The sequence below is a fragment of the Mobula birostris genome, chromosome 6, assembly GCF_030028105.1.
Source record: "Mobula birostris isolate sMobBir1 chromosome 6, sMobBir1.hap1, whole genome shotgun sequence".
NCBI classification, from domain to species: Eukaryota; Metazoa; Chordata; class Chondrichthyes; order Myliobatiformes; family Myliobatidae; genus Mobula; species Mobula birostris.
Window position 1 is genome coordinate 116,986,172 of NC_092375.1, and position 19,001 is coordinate 117,005,172.

The 19,001-nt window shown below is 47.9% G+C and overlaps 1 protein-coding gene across 11 annotated transcripts in view; it reads right to left on the reverse strand.

The window, feature by feature from the left end:
- Positions 1-19,001, reverse strand: part of LOC140199300 (tensin-1-like) — a 416,856-nt gene that overhangs the window by 39,586 nt on the left and 358,269 nt on the right. For all 11 annotated transcript variants that reach the window (XM_072261116.1, XM_072261119.1, XM_072261118.1 and 8 more), the window contains one exon: positions 11,996-12,176. In XM_072261116.1, the coding sequence (XP_072117217.1) occupies positions 11,996-12,176 (181 nt within the window). The remainder of the gene's footprint in view (positions 1-11,995; positions 12,177-19,001) is intronic.

The following is a 19,001-nucleotide window of genomic DNA, read 5'->3' on the forward strand; positions in this document are numbered from 1 at the left end:
CCCAGGACAGGCCGTCTGTCTCCAACTCCCAACCCAGGGCAGGCGCTCTGTCTCCAACCCCAGGACAGGCCTTCAGTCTCCAACCCCAGGACATGCCTTCAGTCTCCAACCCCAGGACAGGCCTTCTGTCTCCAACCCCAGGGCAGGCCGTCTGTCTCCAACCCAGGACAGGCCGTCTGTCTCCAACTCCAACCCCAGGACAGGCCATCTGTCTCCAACTCCCACCCCAGGGCAGGCCGTCTGTCTTCAACCCCAGGACAGGCCACCTGTCTCCAACTCCCACCCCAGGGCAGGCCATCTGCCTCTAACTCCAACCCCAGGACAGGTCGTCTGCCTCCAACTCCAACCCCAGGACATGCCGTCTGTCTCCAACCCTAACCCCAGGACAGGCCTTTTGTCTCCAAATCCCACCCCAGGACAGGCTGTCTGTCTCCAACTCCAACTCCAGGACAGGCTGTCTGTCTCCAACTCCAACCCCAGGACAGGCTGTCTGTCTCCAACCCCAACCCCAGGACAGGCTGTCTGTCTCCAACCCTAACCCCAGGACAGGCTGTTTGTCTCCAACTCCAACCTCAGGACAGGCCATCTGTCTCCAACCCTAACCCCAGGGCAGGCCATCTGTCTCCAACTCCAACCCCAGGACAGGCTGTCTGTCTCCAACTCCAACCCCAGGACAGGCTGACTGTCTCCAACCCTAACCCCAGGACAGGCTGTTTGTCTCCAACTCCAACCCCAGGACAGGCTGTCTGTCTCCAACTCCAACCCCAGGGCAGGCTGTCTGTCTCCAACTCCAACCCCAGGGCAGGCCGTTTCCAGACCCTTTCCCCTCCCCTACCTCATTGACCTGGCTATCACCCTCCAATGCTCTCTTCCTCACCTTCCTTCTCACCCAGTCATGGGGAAAATGTACAGATTCCTTACAGACTGCCGTGGGATTTGAACCCCGATCTTACAGTTGGTCTGCGTAAAACATTGCTCTAAATGCTATGCTAGTGTTTCACCTTCCTCCCACATTTCCATCAATTCCCCGTAGACTTCACTTTTCACCCTCACACCGGGGAGTACGTTACAGTGGCCCATTATGCCCCCTTCCTGTTGATCCTGTAGACCTCGGATTTTTAGATACAACACTGGGTCACGTCATCTGCAGAAGTTCTCTGATGACTCAGCCATTGTTGGGTGTATAAAGGGAGGACGGGAGGATGAATACAGGGCCCTGGTGGAGGACTTGTTAAATGGTGCAAGCTGAATCATCTGCAGCTCAACATCAGTGAGACAAAGGAGATGGTGATGGACTTTAGGAGGACTAAGCCTGCACTGCTCCCTGTCACATATTGATGGTGAGGATGTAGATGTGGTGAGGGCCTACAAGTACCTGGGGGTGCACCTGGATGACAGACTTGAGCGGAGCACTAACACAGGGGCTGTGTACAAGAAGGGCCAGAGTCACCTCTACTTCCTGAGGACAGTGAGGTCCTTTGGAGTATGCAGGCCTCCCCTTCACGTGTTCTACCTATCTGTTGTCACCATTATAATCTTTATGCGGTGGTATGCTGGGGCAATGGCATCAACAGTCTCAAAAAACTGATTAGAAAGGCTGGCTCTGTTATAGGAGTCAAACTGGACTCACTGGAGGCTGTGGTAGAACAAAGGACCCCACGGAAAGTCCTGGCAATTCTGGACAACGTTTCTCACACTCGGCATGCCACCTTGGCTGAACAGAGGAGCACTTTTAGTAACAGACTAAGACAACTGTGCTGCTCCAAAGAGCGATATATGAGGTCATTCTTACCCTCGGCCATTAGACTCTATAGTGAGTCAACCTATAGCTGGAGAAGTGGTGACCCTCCCCTGTTAGACTGCTTGAAATAAGTTATTTTTTATTCTTTCTTACTTCCCTTCTAATATTTGTTTATCTGTGCACTTGTAATGCTACTGTGAAGCTGTAATTTCCTTTGGGATCAATAAAGTACCTATCTGTTCATCTATCAATCTAACCGATCAGTCTCCACACCTGCAGGATGTCAGCTCGAGGGGGAGGTGTGGGGGGGAAACTGAGGAGGTCACAGGTGCGGCATGCAAACTCCACACCAACAGCACCACAGGTCGGGATCGAACCCACGACTCTGGTGCTATGAGGTAGCAGCTCTTCCCAATCAAACAGTCTGTGCAAACATGGCACTTACACAGCTGACCAGCTGTGGGGCAGAGCGATACAGAGATGGGGACCAGAGGATGTGACCAGATCTTGCAAGATGGCAGCTGCGTCCCAGAAGACCCGTATCTATTCACTGATTCCACGGGAGAGAAGGAGACATTCCCTCCACTTCACCGGATCTGTGTGCAACTTCCATCATTCCCCCAGGCAATTAAAGACTTCAAAACTTTTGGATGAGCTGAGTGAACTCAGGTTTTTCTCTTTGGAGCAAACGAGTCTTGATAGAAATATGATAAGAGGTGTGGATAGTCAGAGGTTTTTTTTATCCCCAAGGCCAAAATGGCTAATACAGAGAGGCATAATTTTGAGGTGTTTGGTGTAAGGTATAGTGGGGGAGGGGGAAGCAAATCTCACACATGAAAAGGTCTACAGATGCTGAAAATCCAAAGAAAAAAAAACACACAAAATGCTGGAGGAACTCAACAGGTGAGGCAGCATCTATTGAAATGAATAGACCGGCAACATTTTCGGCCAAGACTCTTTATCAGGACTGGAAATGAAGAAGGGAAATGCTAGAAAAAAAAGGTGGGGGCTTTTTGTGTTCCGTTCTGGTCACCTCATTATAGGAAGGATGTGGAAGCTATGGAGAGGGTGCAGAGGAGATTTACCAGGATGTTGCCTGGATTGGAAAACAAGTCTTATGAGGCAAGGTGAGCAGAGCTGGGGCTTTTCTCTTTGGAGGGTAGAAGGATGAGAGGGAACTTGACAGAGGTCTACAAGGTTATGAGAGGCATAGACAGGGTGGATAGCCAGTACCTGTTTTCCAGGGCACGAATAGCAAACACCAGAGGGCATATGTACAAAGTTAAGGGAGGGAAGTTTAGGGGAGACATCAGGGGTAAGTTTTTTACGCAGAGGGTTGTGGGTGCCTGGAACGACTTGCCAGGCATGGTGGTGGAGGCTAAAGCATTAGGGGTATTTAAGAGCCTCTTGGACAGGCACATGGATGAAAGAAAAATAGAGGGTCTCAGGGTAATGTGGGTTTAGTACATTATTTTTAAGGAATATATGGGTCAGTACAACATCGAGGGCCGAAGGGCCTGTACTGTGCTGTAGTATTCTAGTGTCTAGTGTCTAGGGAAAGGAGGGTAGCTGGAAGGTGATAGGTGAAGCCAGGTGTGTGGGAAAGGTCAAGGGCTGGAGAGGAAGGAATCTGATAGGAGAGAAGAGTGGACGATGGGAGAAAGGGAAGGAGGAGAGGACCCAGTGGGAGGTGACAGGCAGGTAAGAAGAATTAAGAGGCCAGAGTGGGGAACAGAAGAAGAGGGAAGTGGTAGGTTAATTTTGTTTTACCGGAAGGAGAAATTGATATTCATTCCATCAGGTTGGAGGCTACCCAGATGGAATTAAACTCTTGCTCCTCCAGAGGGAGGCTTCATCTTGGCACAAGAGGAGGTTGCACACTGACATGCCAGAATAGGAATGGGAATTAAAATGTTTGGCCACCGGGAGGTTCGGCTTTTGGCAGGTGGAGCAGAGGTGCTCAACAAATTGGTCCCAATGGGTCTCACCAATGTAGAGGAGGCCACATCAGGAGCACTGGACACAATAGATAACCCCAGCAGATCCACAGGTGTAGTGTTGCCTCACCTGGAAGGACTGTTTGGGGCCCTGAATGGAGGTGAGGGGGGAGGTGAATGGGCAGGTGTAGTACTTAGGCTGCTTGTAGGGGTAAGTGACGGGAGGGAGATTAGTGTGGAGGGATGAATGGACAAGGGAATTATGGAGAGAGCAATCCCTACGGAAAGCAGGGGTTGGGAGGAGGTAAAGATGTGTTTGGTGGTAGAATCCAGAAGTTGTGGAGGACGATGTGTTGGATGTGGAGGCTCATAGGGAGGTAGGTTCAAGAGGAACTCTATTACTGTTAAGGCAGTGGGAAGATTGGGTGAGCATGGATGCTTTGGAAATAGAGGATATGCCGGTGAAGGCAGCTTCAATGGTCGAAGAAGGGAAACCCTGTTACTTGAAGAGAGAGGACATCTCTGACATCCTGGAATGGAAAGCCTCATCCTGGGAACAAGTGCAGCAGAGACGAAGGAACTGAGAAAAGGGAATGGCATTTTACAGGAGATAGGGTAAGTTTTTTTTACACAGCGAGTGGTGAGTGCATGGAACACACTGCCGGGGTAGTGGTAGAGGCAGATACATCAGGAACAATTAAGAAACTCTTAGATAAGTTGTTAACTTGTATTTTCAGAAGGCCTCTGAAAAGATGCAACCCACGAGGCTGCTAAACAAGATAAGAGTCCATGATATTACAGGAAAGATACTAGCATGGATAGAAAAATGGCTGACAGACAGGAGGCAAAGAGTGGGAATAAATAGGGCCTTTTCTGGTTGGCTGCCTGTGACTAGTGGTTTTCCACAGGGATCTATATTAAGGCCGCTTCTTTTCACATTATATGTTAATGATTTGGATGATGGAGTTGATGGCTTTGCTGCCGGATGATACAAAAATAGGTGGAAGGACAAGTAATGTTGAGGAAGCAGAGAGGCTACAGACAGAAGATCAGGAGAATGGTCAAAGAAGTGGCAGATGGATTATAGTGTTGGGAAGTGAATGGCCATGCACTTGGTAGAAGGAAGAAAGGTATAGACTATTTTTAAAGGGGGAGCAAAGAAACTTGGGAGTCCTTGTGCAGGTTGAGTAGGTGGTGAGGAAGGCAAACGTAATGTTAGCATTCACTTCAAGGTCTAGAATATAAAAGCAAATATATAATGCTGAGGCTTTACAAGACATTGGGCCTACCAGAGGAGGTTCATGAGAATTATTCCAGGAATGAAAGGGTTAATGCATGAGGAGTGTTTGATGGCTCTGGGCTTGTACTCGCTGGAGTTTAGAAGAATGAGGGGGGATCTCATTGAAACCAAATGAACATTGAAAGGTCAAGATAGAGTGAACGTGAAGCAAATGTTTCCTTTAGTGAGAGCCTGGAACCAAAGGGCACAGTCTCATAAGACCATAAGACCACTTTATTTTCTCTTTTCTTTCTTCTACCAAATTGCATGACCACACACTTCCCGACACTGTACTCCATCTGCCACTTCTTTGCCCATTCTCATAAATGGTCTAGGTCCTTCCGTAGCCTCTCTACTTCCTCAAAACTACCTGCACCTTCACCTGTCTTCGGATCATCCACAACATTGGCCACAAAGCCATCAATTCTGCCATCCAAGTCATTGACATATAACGTAAAAAGGAAGCAGTGCCAATACAGGCCCTGTGCAACACCACTGGTCACAGGCAGCCAACCAGAAAAGGCTCCCTTAATTCCCTCTCTTTGCCATCTGCCAAACAGCCAAGCTCTATCCGTGCTAGTATCTTTCCTATAACACCAGCAGCTCTCATCCTTCTTAAGCAGCCTCATTTGCGGCACCTTGTCAAAGGCCTTCTGAAAATCCAAGTACACACATTCAAAAAATCACCTCTGTTTATCCTGCTAGTTATTTCTTCAACAGATTTGTCAGACAAGATTTTCTCTTGAGGAAACCATGCTGACTATGGCCTATTTTATCATGTGCCTCCAAGTAACCTGAAATCACATACTTAACAATCGACTCCAAAATCTTCTCAACTACTGAACTCAGGCTAACTGGCCTATAATTTCCTTTCTTCTGCCTCTCTCCCTTCTTGAAGAGTGGGGATACATTTGCAATTTTCCATTCTTCCTGAACCATGCCAGAATCAATTGATTCTAGAAAGATTATTATTAATGCCTCCACAATCTCTTCAGCCACCTCTTCAGAACCCTGGGGTATATACTACCTGGTCTAGATGACTTATCTACTTTCAGACCTTTCAGTTTACCAAGAACCTTCTCCCTAGTAATGGCAATTTCAGACACTCTCTGCCTCCTGATACTCTTGAAATTCCGGCATACTGCTAGTGTCTTCCACAGTGAAGGCTGATGCAAAACACTTATTCAGTTCCATTTCCTTGTCCGCCATTACTACCTCTCCAGCATCATTTTCCAGCAGTCCAATATCTACTCTCACCTCCTTTTTACACTTTCTGTATCTGCAGAAATCTTTGGTATCCTCTTTTATATTATTGGCTAGCTTACCTTTGTATTCCATCTTTTCCTTCTTTATGATTTTTTTAGTTGTCTTGTGTTGGTTTCCAAAAGCATTCCAATCCTTTAATTTCCCACTAACATTTGCTCTGTTATATGACCTCTCTTGGCTTTTATGTTGGCTTTGACTTCTCTTGTCAGCCACAGTTGTATCATCCTGCCTTTAGAATGTTTTTTCCTCTTTGGGGTGTATATATCCCATGCCTTCTGAGTTGCTTTCAGAAATTCCAGCCTTTGCTGCTCTGCCGTCATCCCTGCCAGTGTTCTTTTCCAATCAATTCCGGTCAACTCCTCTCTCATGCCTCTGTAATTTCTTCTACTCCACTGCAATACTGATGCATCTGACTTTAGCTTCTCCTTCTCAAATTGCAAGGTGAATTCGATCATGTTATGATCACTCTCCCCTAATAGTTCCTTTACCTTAAGCTCATTAATGAATTCCAGTTCATTGTACAAAACCCTATCCAGAATAGCTGATTCCCTAGTGGGCTAACCACATGCTGCTCTAAAAACCATTCTTGTAGATATTCTAGAAAATCGCCCTCTTGGGATCCAGCACCAACTTGATTTTTCCAATTTACTTGCATATTGAAATCCCCCATACCAATTGCATGCCCTTTTGACATGCATTTGTTATCTTCCTTTGTAAGTTGTAGACCACTTCTTTACTATGTTTGAGGGTCTGTATACAATTCCCATCAGGGTCTTTTACCCACAACAATTCAACACCTTCTGACCCTATGTCACCTTTTTCTAAGGATTTGAGTTCATTTTTTTACCAACAGAGCCACACGACCCCTTCTGCCTTCCTGCCTGTCCTTTCAAATCAACGTGTATCCTTAAACGTTAAGTTCCCAGCTATAATCTTCATTCAGCCACGATACCACGATGCCCACAATGATCTGTAACTGTGTTAAACAAGTTCATTCAACTCATTCCATATACCGCACGCATTCAAATATAACACCTTCTGTCCGACTTTGTTCACCTTTTCGACTTTGTTCACCTTTTACATTGCAACTCATTCTGTTGACTGCAGTTTTGCCCTGTCATCAGCCTCTCCTTACTAGGAGTCTCACTACACACTGCCTCTGTTTGTAAACCAACTACCTCATCCTCAGCACCATCACTCCAGTTCCCATCTCCCTGCCAAATTAGTTTAAACTCACCCGAACAGCTCTAGCAAACCTGTGGACATGGATATTGATCCCTCACTGCTTCCAGTGTAACCTGTCCCTTTTGTACAGGCCATACCTTCCCCAGAAGAGATCCCAGTGATCCAGAAATCTGAACCCCTGCCCCCTGCACCAGTTCCTAGGCTACACATTCATCTGCCAGATCATCCTATTCTTACCCTCAGCGGCATGTGGCGTGGGCAGCAATCCAGAGATTACTACCCTGGAGGTCCTGTTTTTCAGCTGACTACCTAGAATAGAGGGGCATTCATTTAGAACAGAGATCAGGAGGAATTTCTTTCGCTGGAAGGTGGTGAAATATTGAATTCAGTGCCTCAGCTGGCTGAGGAGGCTAAGTCATTGGGTATATTCAAGCAGGGCTTGATAGGTCCTTGATTAGTAAAGGGGTCAAAGGTCACCAGGAAAAGGCTAGAGAAGTGGGATGAGACGTTGCAGTTTGGGAGGACAAACCAGGGTAGGACTTACACGGTGAAGAGTAGGGCACTGAGGAGTGCGTTTTTCAGAGGGATCTGAGAATGCAGATCTGTAATTCCTTGAAAGTGGCGTCACAGGTAGATAAGGTTGAGAAGCAACACACATCAAAGTTGCTGGTGAACGCAGCAGGCCAGGCAGCATCTCTAGGAAGAGGTACAGTCGACATTTCGGGCCGAGACCCTTCGTCAGGACTAACTGAAAGAAGAGCTACCAAGAGATTTGACAGTGAGAGGGGGAGGGGGAGATCCAAAATGATAGGAGAAGACAGGAGGGGGAGGGATGGAGCCAAGAGCTGGACAGGTGATTGGCAAAAGGGATATGAGAGGATCATGGGACAGGAGGTCCAGGGAGAAGGAAAAGGGGGAGGGGGGAAAAACCCAGAGGATGGGCAAGAGGTATAGTCAGAGGGACAGAGGGAGAAAAAGGAGAGAGAGAGAAAAAGAATGTGTGAATGCGTGTACATAAATAAATAACGGATGGGGTACGAAGGGGAGGTGGGGCATTAACGTAAGTTTGAGAAGTCAATGTTCATGCCATCAGGTTGGAGGCTACCCAGACGGAATATAAGGTGTTGTTCCTCCAACCTGAGTGTGGCTTCATCTTTACAGTAGAGGAGGCCGTGGATAGACATGTCAGAATGGAAATGGGATGTGGAATTAAAATGTGTGGCCACTGGGAGATCCTGCTTTCTGTGGCGGACAGAGAGTAAGTGTTCAGCAAAACGATCTCTCAGTCTGCGTCGGGTCTCGCCAATATATAGAAGGCCACATCGGGAGCACCGGAAGCAGTATATCACCCCAGCCGACTCACAAGTGAAGTGTTGCCTCACCTGGAAGGACTGTCTGGGGCCCTGAATGGTGGTGAGGGAGGAAGTGTAAGGGCATGTGTAGCACTTGTTCCACTTGCCAGGAGGGAGATCGGTAGGGAGGGATGGGGAGGACGAATGGACAAGGGAGTCGCGTAGGGAGCGATCCCTGCAGAAAGCAGGGCGGGGGGGGGGGGTGGGAAAGATGTGCTTAGTGGTGGGATCCTGTTGGAGGTGGCGGAAGTTATGGAGAATAATATGTTGGACCCGGAGGCTGGTGGAGTGGTAGGTGAGGACCAGGGGAACTCTATTCCTAGTGGGATGGCGGGAGGATGGAGTGAGAGCAGATGTGCGTGAAATGGGGGAAATGCATTTGAGAGCAGAGTTGATGGTGGAGGAAGGGAAGCCCTTTTCTTTAAAAAAGGAAGACACCTCCCTTGTCCTGGAATGAAAAGCCTCATCCTGAGAGCAGATGCGGCGGAGACGGAGGAATTGCGAGAAGGGGATGGCATTTTTGCAAGAGACAGGGTGAGAAGAGGAATAGTCCAGATAACTGTGAGAGTCAGTAGGCTTACAGTAGACATCAGTAGATAAGCTGTCTCCAGAGATAGAGACAGAAAGATCTAGAAAGGGGAGGGAGGTGTCGGAAATGGACCAGGTAAACTTGAGGGCAGGGTGAAAGTTGGAGGCAAAGTTAATGAAGTCAACAAGCTCAGCATGTGTGCAGGAAGCAGCGCCAATGTAGTCGTCGATGTAGCGAAGGAAAAGTGGGGGACAGATACCATAAGAGGTTTGGAACATAGATTGTTTCACAAAGCCAACTAAAAGGCAGGCATAGCTAGGACCTATATGGGTGCCCACAGCTACACCTTTAGTTTGGAGGAAGTTGGAGGAGCCAAAGGAGAAATTATTAAGAGTAAGGACTAATTGCCAAAGGAGAAATTATTAAGGTTGAGAAGAGTGCTTTTGGCACACTGGCTTTCATAAATCAGGGTACTGAGTACAGGAGTTGGAATGTTATGTTGAAATTGTATTCAACATTGATGTGGCCAGATTTGGAGTATTGTGTGCAGTTCTGGTCACCTACGTACAGGGAAGATGTCAATAAGATTGAAAGTGCAGAGAAAACTCACAAAGATGTTGCCAGGACTTGATTTATAAGAAAAGGTTGAATAGGATAGGATACTATCCCTGATAGAGGTACATAGTATTAGGAAGGATAATAGGCATCCATTAGTCTCATGAGACCATGGATTTGCACCTTGGAAGGTTTCCAGTGGGCAAGGTTGTATGGAAAACCAGCAGTTGCCCATGCTGTAAGTCTCCCCTCTCCACGACACCGATGTTGTCCAAGGGAAGGGCATTAGGACCCACACAGCTTGGCACCAGTGTCGTCGCAGAGCAATGTGTGGTTAAGTGCCTTGCTCAAGGACACAACACGCTGCCTCAGCCAAGGTCGAACCAGCGACCTTCAGATCACTAGACGAACGCCTTAACCACTTGGCCATGCGCCAACACATATTGACAGGGTAAATGCAAGGAGGCTTTATCCACTGAGGTTGAGTGAGAGAAGAACTAGAACTAGAATACTGTGCAAAAGTCTTGGGCGTCTAAAACATTTGCATGGTGCTGTATTTGTCAACGTGGAGTGGAGAGCGAGTTTGTAAATCTAAATCTGGTGGAATTTGGCAAAGAAGGAGTGCCAGGTGCTGGGGGGGGTATCACAGGTGCAGACACACCCAGCCCTGAGACACCAAGCAAGGTCACTTGTTTCCAAACAAGTGGTTTATTGATCATCACAGAATGTCTCTCTGGTGCTTCCTGCTCTCTCCCCTCTCTTTTACCCCCTTTCCCAACCATGATTCCCTTCTCCCTGCCCCCTTCCCACTCTCAGTCTTCAAAAGAGACCCATATCATCACTCACATATATCATGAAATTTGCCTTTCTGTGCAGCTGCAGTACAGTGCAATACATAAGTTACTACAGAACTGTGCAAGAGTTTTAGGCACCCTCGCTATACCTATGTGACTAAAACTTTTGCAAAGGACTGTAGGTTAAAGGTGAAAGGTGAAATGCTTAAGGGCAACATGAGGGGGTACTTCTTCACTTAGAGGGTTCAATTTCAGCATTTAAGAGAAATTTGGATAAGTGCATTGAGGGAAAGGTACTGAGGGCAACGGGTATGGTATGATGCAGGTCGATAGGACGAGGCAGAATAATAATTCAGCCTGGACTAGATGGGCCGAAGGGCCTGTTTTGGTGCTGTGATTCTGTACAATCCAATGGCATTATGATTCTGTAAATCAGCCATGATGGAATGACAGAGCATTCTGAATGGGCCGAGTGGCTTAATTCTGCTCCTTTCTCTTATGGTCTACGCAGATGGATGATGGAAAAATGGAGGGCTATGTGGGAGGGAAGTTTTAGCTTGATCTTACAGTGGGTTAAACACTTGGCACAACATTGCGGGCTGAAGGGCTGGTCCTGTGCTGCAATACTTTATGTTCCATAAACTGTTGGGAGTCTGCACACCTACACAGAAATCTAGAACAGTGAATTCCATGCACACACCACCCCCTGTGTAAAAGACCACACACCATCCCCGTGTAAAAACCCCTCTGTAGCTCTGACATCAACCCTATACTTTCCTCCAATCACCTTAAAATGGTGCCCTCTCATATAAGCCATTTCTGCCCTGGGAAAAAGTCTCTGGCCGTCCAGTCCCACACCCACCCACGTTAGAACAACGTGCAGGTTCGGGGGCTTAATCAGCCACTGTAAATTGCCCCCTGTGTGTGGGTGAGTGGTAGAATTGGGGGGGGAGGGATATCAATTGCAGGGAAATAAGTAGAGAACAGCATTGTTCTGTGGGCTAGCAGGGACTCCATGGGCCAAAGTGTGTCCTCTGTGTGAAAAGGGAATACAGATTAAATAATATGGTCCTCAGAGGATGTGCCTCATGTTCCAGCTCAAACACTACGGGGGGGGGGGGAGCAGACTGAAGGGGTACAGGCAAACAATGGGAATGATGGGGTTGCTCCCCAGACAGATGGTGACGGGCCAAATGGCCTCACTTTGGTATTGTTTTCAGTACAAGAAACAAGGATTAAACCCCCGTCTAGGCATCAACCCAGGGTTAGAGATATCGGCCAGGTTCACACTCACACCTTGACAAACATGCACAGTTTCCCCCTCTGTTTATCTGCCCCGACACATGCTGCTCCTCACCTCTCCATGCTGGACAGAGGGCTACTGGTTGAGATGGGCGTTGGGGGTGTGTACGATGACAGGATGGACGTGTTTCGGGCTGGAGTCTCCACTGGGTAGCTCTGAGGTACGGGGCGAGGCTGCTGCTGGCCCCCACCCACGGTCGCTGTCCGAACAACAGACTCCACGTAACTCCTGGGCTCTGGGGAAGAGAAAGATCCCATTAGAGCTTCGTTCCACCCCACAAACCCAGAGGAAACTTACCGAGAGTGAACACGGAAGGGAAAGCCTTTGGCTCCTGCCTGCATTGCTGTGACACGGAATCCTTAACACACAGGGAGCCATTCATCCCATCGAGCTCATACTAGCTCCCGCTACACCAATTCCACAGCCCCGTTCCCCTCTCCCCGCAATCAATCTAATTCCAAATTGACACCAAGATGAACAAAGTTCACCAGCGCCTATACTTGCTCAGGAGGTCAAAGGAATTTCAGAGATCAAATTTCAGAGTAAATTTATTATCAAAATACTTATATACCACTCTCACTGTATACTACGGTGAAGGTCATTTTCTTGTGGGCATTCACAGTACATACAAAGAAACACGATAGAATTAATGAAAACCTCACAAAACAAAGACAGACAAACAATGTGCAAAAGACAACAAATTGTGCAAATACAAAAATTAACAATAAATAAATATATATTGAGAGCACGAGTTGCAGGGTCATTGAAAGTGAGTCCGTAAGTTGTGGAATCAATTCAGTGGTGGGCTGAGTGAAGTTATCCACTCTGGTTCAGGAGCCTGATGGTTGAGGAATAATATCTGTTCCTAAACCTGGCGGTGTGAGTCCTGAGGCTCCGGTATGTTCTTCCTGATGGCAGCAGAGAGAGGAAAGCCTGGGCCAATTGATCCTCACCAATTTGATGCACCATAGAAAGCTTCCTACCCAGATGCATGACGCCTGATACGACAACTGCTCTGCCCATGACCACATGAGACCGCCGAGCGTGGTGGACACAGGTCAGCATATTGCGGAAACCAGCCTCCCCTCCGTGGACTCTGTCTGCGCTTCCCGCTGCCTCAGCCAACATAATCAAAAACTCCACACCCCCCGGATATTCTCTCTTCTCCCCACTCCCACTGAGCAGATACAAAGGACTGAGAACAGGTACCACCAGGCTCCAGGGCAGCTTCTACCCTGTGGTTATATTGGGCACTTTCCCAGTACGATAAGGTGGATCCTTGTCATCACAATCTACCCCGTTATGTCCCTTGGCTCTGCACGTTCTCTGGGACTGTATCACTTATATTGTCATTGATTTCCCTTGCTAGGGTGGTTAAGAACGTATATGGTGAGTTGGCCTTCATTCGTTTGGGGGACTGAGTTCAAGAGCCGCGAGGTAATGTCGCAGCTCCATAAAACTCTGGTTAGACCACACTTAGAGTACAGGTTTCCCCCGCCATCCGAAGGTAGAGCGTTCCTATGAAATGGTTCGTAAGCCGGAATGTCGTAAAGTGAAGAAGCAATTACCATTTATTTATATGGGAAAATTTTGTGAGCATTTGCAGACCCAAATATAACCTACCAAATCATGCCAAATAACACATAAAACCTAAAATAACAGTAACATATAGTAAAAGCAGGAATGATTTGATAAATACACAGCCTATATAAAGTAGAAATACTTCTCTACAACGATTGCCTACATAGATCTCCGTAGTGAAAATCTCACGCAAGCGCTTTCGGCAGGAAATCTCACACAATCGCTGTTGGCATAAACGCGTTCTCCAGTAACCTTTAAACTATGAAGCTGCCAGATCTACCAAATAACACGTAAAAATACACAGCCGATATAAAGTAGAAGTAATGTACGTACAGTGTAGTATCACTTACCGGAATTGGGACAGCGCCGAGCACACTGATGATGGTGTGTTAGACTGAGTCGTCGCAGGTTGGGGTGGTGCAGTGGCCCCCACCCTCCGGGCTGCCGACTGATACATTGCCGTGAAGCATGCAGGGGTCCAGCAGTAGCCGGGAAGCACACATCACATCTTTAAGAAAAAAAGCCAAAATAAACATGCTAATTAATTAAGTGCTGACCAGCACGAAAAAATTTCAGCGCAGATCAGAGGCGATTGCCGATTGCATCGGCACTGATCTGGGCCGACAATTATGTGCTAGGCGGCACCTAATTAATTAGCATGTTTATTTCGGCTTTTTTCTTAAAGATGTGATGTGTGCTTCCCGGCTACCGCTGCATTCTCCGCGAATCAGTACAGTATCTGTCTGGGTTGGGGTGGTGGGACACGGGGGTGTCATCTCATCGTCGATCAGGGCAGGCATCTTCTCCTATGACTGCCAGCCTTGATGTCGAAGGTCGAGGTTCGTCGTCTGCTGTGGCTGATGTGGAAGGCTTGCTTGACTGCTGAGCCTCACGCATTTTTCTATCATACAGTTCTTTGTAAGCACTGAAACCATCCTGCAAATATCCCCTAAACCTACATACCCTTTCAAAATTAAAGTCATACTTTATCATTGCAGCGAAAATCTCACGCAGTTGCTTCACGTTCAGTTCCTGGACGATTTCACTTTCGCTACTGCATTCGGTTTCGATTGTTATCTTTTCCTCTTCCAATTGCATCAGCTCTTCATCTATCAGTTCTTGGTCATGGGATGCCAAAACGTCTTCAACATCATCTTCGTCAACTTCCACAAACCGAACTCACCTTGTCCTTGTTTCCTTCACCACGATTGAAACGCTTAATTATGTCTAGTTTTACGCTAAGTGTAACACCTTTACGAGCTCTTTCAGGCTTTTCCGACACCTTAGAACTCATCTTGCTAACGGCTGCTCAATGCAACGTGTTTAAGCAATGCCATTCCAAATCCGGGGGACAGCGGCTGCTCGGGGTGCGCGCTGCCTTTCTTCGTAACAGTGAAAACACCTTCTGAAAGCGAAAACAGGGTACTAATGTAGGTCTTTCGTAACAGTGAGGTTTCGTAAAGCAAACATTCGAAAAGCGGGGGACACCTGTATTGTGCTCAGTTCTGGTCGCCTCATTATAAGAAAGATGTGGAAACTTTAGGGAGGGTGCAGAGGAGATTTACTGGGATGCTGCTTGGATTACGGAGCATGTCTTCTGAAGATAATAGACAATAGACAATAGGTGCAGGAGTAGGCCATTTGGCCCTTCGAGCCAGCACCGCCATTCACTGTGATCATGGCTGATCATCCACAATCAGCACCCCGTTCCTGCCTTGTCCCCATATTCCTTCACTCCGCTATCTTTACGAGCTCTATCTAACTCTTTCTTGAAAGCATCCAGAGAATTGGCCTCCACTGTCTTCTGAGGCAGAGCATTCCACAGATCCACAACTCTCTGGGTGAAAAAGTTTTTCCTCAACTCCATTCTAAATGGTCTACCCCTTATTCTTAAACTATGGCCTCTGGTTCTGGACTCCCCCAACATCCGGAACATGTTTCCTGCCTCCAGTGTGTCCAATCCCTTAATGATCTTATATGTTTCAATCAAATCCTCTCTCATCCTTCTAAATCCCAGTGTATACAAGCCCAGTTGAATGAGCTGCAGTTTCTCTCTTTGGAGCAAAGGAGGATGAGAGGTATACAAGATGATAAGAGGCTTAGATTGAGTAGACAGTCAGAGACATTTTCCCAGGGTGGAAATGGCTAATATAAGGGAGCATAGTCTTAAGGTGATTGGAGGAAAGCACAGAAGGGATGTCAGGGGTATGTTTTTTATCATAGAGAATGGTGGGCATCGTACCATACTGCCAGGGCTGGTGCTAAAGGCAGAGGCATTAGGGACATTGAAGAGACTCTTCGATATACACATGGATGATAGAACACTGGAGGGTTATGTGGGAGGCGAGGGTTAGATTGATCTTCAAATAGGTTAAAAAGTCAGAACAACATCGTGGGCTGGAGTGCCTGTACTGTGCCGTACTGTGTTCTGTGTTCAGCTACCTTATCACGTGTTCCAGGATAACTTGTGTCCCGTTTGAGACCCCTGGCACTGATGATAACATGGAACAGGGAACAGTATACCACAGAACTGGCCCTCCGCTTCACAATGTCTCTGCCAAACAGGCGCAGATGACACCGAGGTCCCTCCTGCAGGTAGTGTGAAGCTGAGGAATGAGGGGATGGGGTTAGGTTGATTCAAGTGAGGAGATGTTATTAAACTAGAGAGAGTGTGGGAAAGATTTGCCAAGATGTCATCTGGACTCTGCCTGAGCCACAAGGAGAGGTCATGTTGACTAGGACATTATTCTCTTGAACCCAGGAGATTGAGAGGTGATCTGATAGTGTAGCGGTGAGTATAACACTGTTACAGCACCAGTGAGCTGAAGATCTGCGACCTGGACGACATCTTGCTGGACATATGTAATACGGCACTGATGAAAGGTGACAAACCAGAACAGTGGTCACTCTCAAACATTATCCCAGTTCCCAAGTCTGGATCCCTCACAAAGACGGATAACTACCGCGGTATCAGCTTGACCTGCATCTTAGCAAAACTATACAATCGGATGATCTTGAACAGGATTCGCACCACCATTGACCCTAAGCTAAGATTCAATCAGAATGGTTTTCGGCAGAAGCGCACAACAGTAATGCAAATACTTGCTCTCTGTAGAATCATCGAGGAAGTCAAGAAGAACAACCTACCAGCCGTGCTTACTTACATCGACTTTCACAAAGCTTTTGACTCCATTCACCAAGGTAAAAAGCTGAAGATCCTGAAAGCTTACGGAGTGCCAGACCATCTACTGAGAGCAATAGAGTCCAGCTATACCAAAACCATGGCGAAAGCTGTATCACCAGACAGAGAAACAGCAGTGTTCGAGCTCCGAGCTGGTGTGCTGCAAGGAGACACTCTGGCACCCTACATCTTTATAATCGTCCTTGATTACGCTCTGCGTCAAGCTACCAAAGATCATGACAAGCTTGGTTTTACCATAAAACCAGGGCGAACCAAAAGGGTCAGACCAGTTACACTCACAGATCTCAATTTTGCAGATGACATAGTCCTGCTCTCTGACCAGATGGAGGAAGCACAGCAGCTTCTGACAAAAGTGGAAATTGAGCGCAATAAAGTTGGACTTTACCTAAATGCTAAAAAGACAGACTACATGGCATTTAGCTGTGACAAAGGTACTCTCAAGATTGTAGAGAATGATACCATTAAGAAAGTCTTTGACTACAAGTACCTCGGGTCAAGAATGATGAGTTTGGAGAAGGACATAAAGATACGGAAGGCGCTGGCGTGGAGGGCTATGAACAACATGAAGGAAATCTGGAAGTTGAACCTGACCAGAGGGCTTAAAAAGAGGATTTTCATAGCAGCCATAGAGTCCATTCTCACGTACGGATGTGAGACGTGGACACTCACCAAGACGATGTGCAAGTCTCTAGATGGCTGCTATACACGAATGCTCCGGATGGCTCTTGACGTGAGTTGGCAACAGCACATGACAAACGTCGAGCTCTATAACAACCTACCGATGCTCTCCACTAAAATCGAGGCGTAGACTGCAACTAGCGGGGCACTGTCTACGCCACCCCGAGCTACCTGCCAGCCTAGTCATCATGTGGGAGCCCAAGCACGGGAGGATGAACCCTGGGCGCCCTCCCAAGACTATGGTCAACACACTCCCAGAAGACAGCGGCGCGGCAAATGTAGATGAACTGAACACACTGATGAGGGAGAGGGAGAAGTGGAGAGTCCGTCATCGTGCCCGACGCCAGCCCCCTCGGCCTGAGTCGACGTAGTAGTAGTAGTAGACCTGGGTTCAATTCCTGCCGCAGTCTGTAAGGAGTTTATATGTTCTCCCCGTGACCACATGGGTTTCCACCCGGTGCTCCGGCCCACCCAACCAATCCACACAACTAACACACATACCCGATCCACACAACCACACACACACCCGATCCACACAACACACACACCCGAACCACACATCCAACACACACACCTGATCCACACAACCACACACACACCCGATCCATACAACACACACACCCGAACCACTCATCCAACACACACACCCGAACCACTCATCCAACACACACACCCGATACACACAACACACACACATGATCCACACAACACACACACATGATCCACACAACACACCCACCCGATCCACGCAACAACACACACACCCGATCCACGCAACAACACCCACACCCGATCCACACAACACACACCCGATCCACACAACACACACACACCCGATCCACACAACACACACCCGATCCACACAACACACACACCCGATCCACACAACCAACACGCACACCCGATCCACACAACACACACACGCAATCCACCCAACCACACACCCAATCCACACAACACACACACACCCGATCCACACAACACACACCCGACCACACAACACACACCCGATCCACACAACACACACCTGATCCACACAACCAACACGCACACCCGATCCACACAACACACACACACCCGATCCACACAACACACACACACCCGATCCACACAACACACACCCGATCCACACAACACACACACCCGATCCACACAACCAACACGCACACCCGATCCACACAACCAACACGCACACCCGATCCACACAACACACACACACCCGATCCACACAACACACACCCGATCCACACAACACACACCCGATCCACACAACACGCACACCCGATCCACACAACACGCACACCCGATCCACACAACCAACACGCACACCCGATCCACACAACCAACACGCACACCCGATCCACACAACACACACACACCCGATCCACACAACACACACACACCCGATCCACACAACACACACCCGATCCACACAACACACACACCCGATCCACACAACCAACACGCACACCCGATCCACACAACCAACACGCACACCCGATCCACACAACACACACACACCCGATCCACACAACACACACCCGATCCACACAACACACACACCCGATCCACACAACCAACACGCACACCCGATCCACA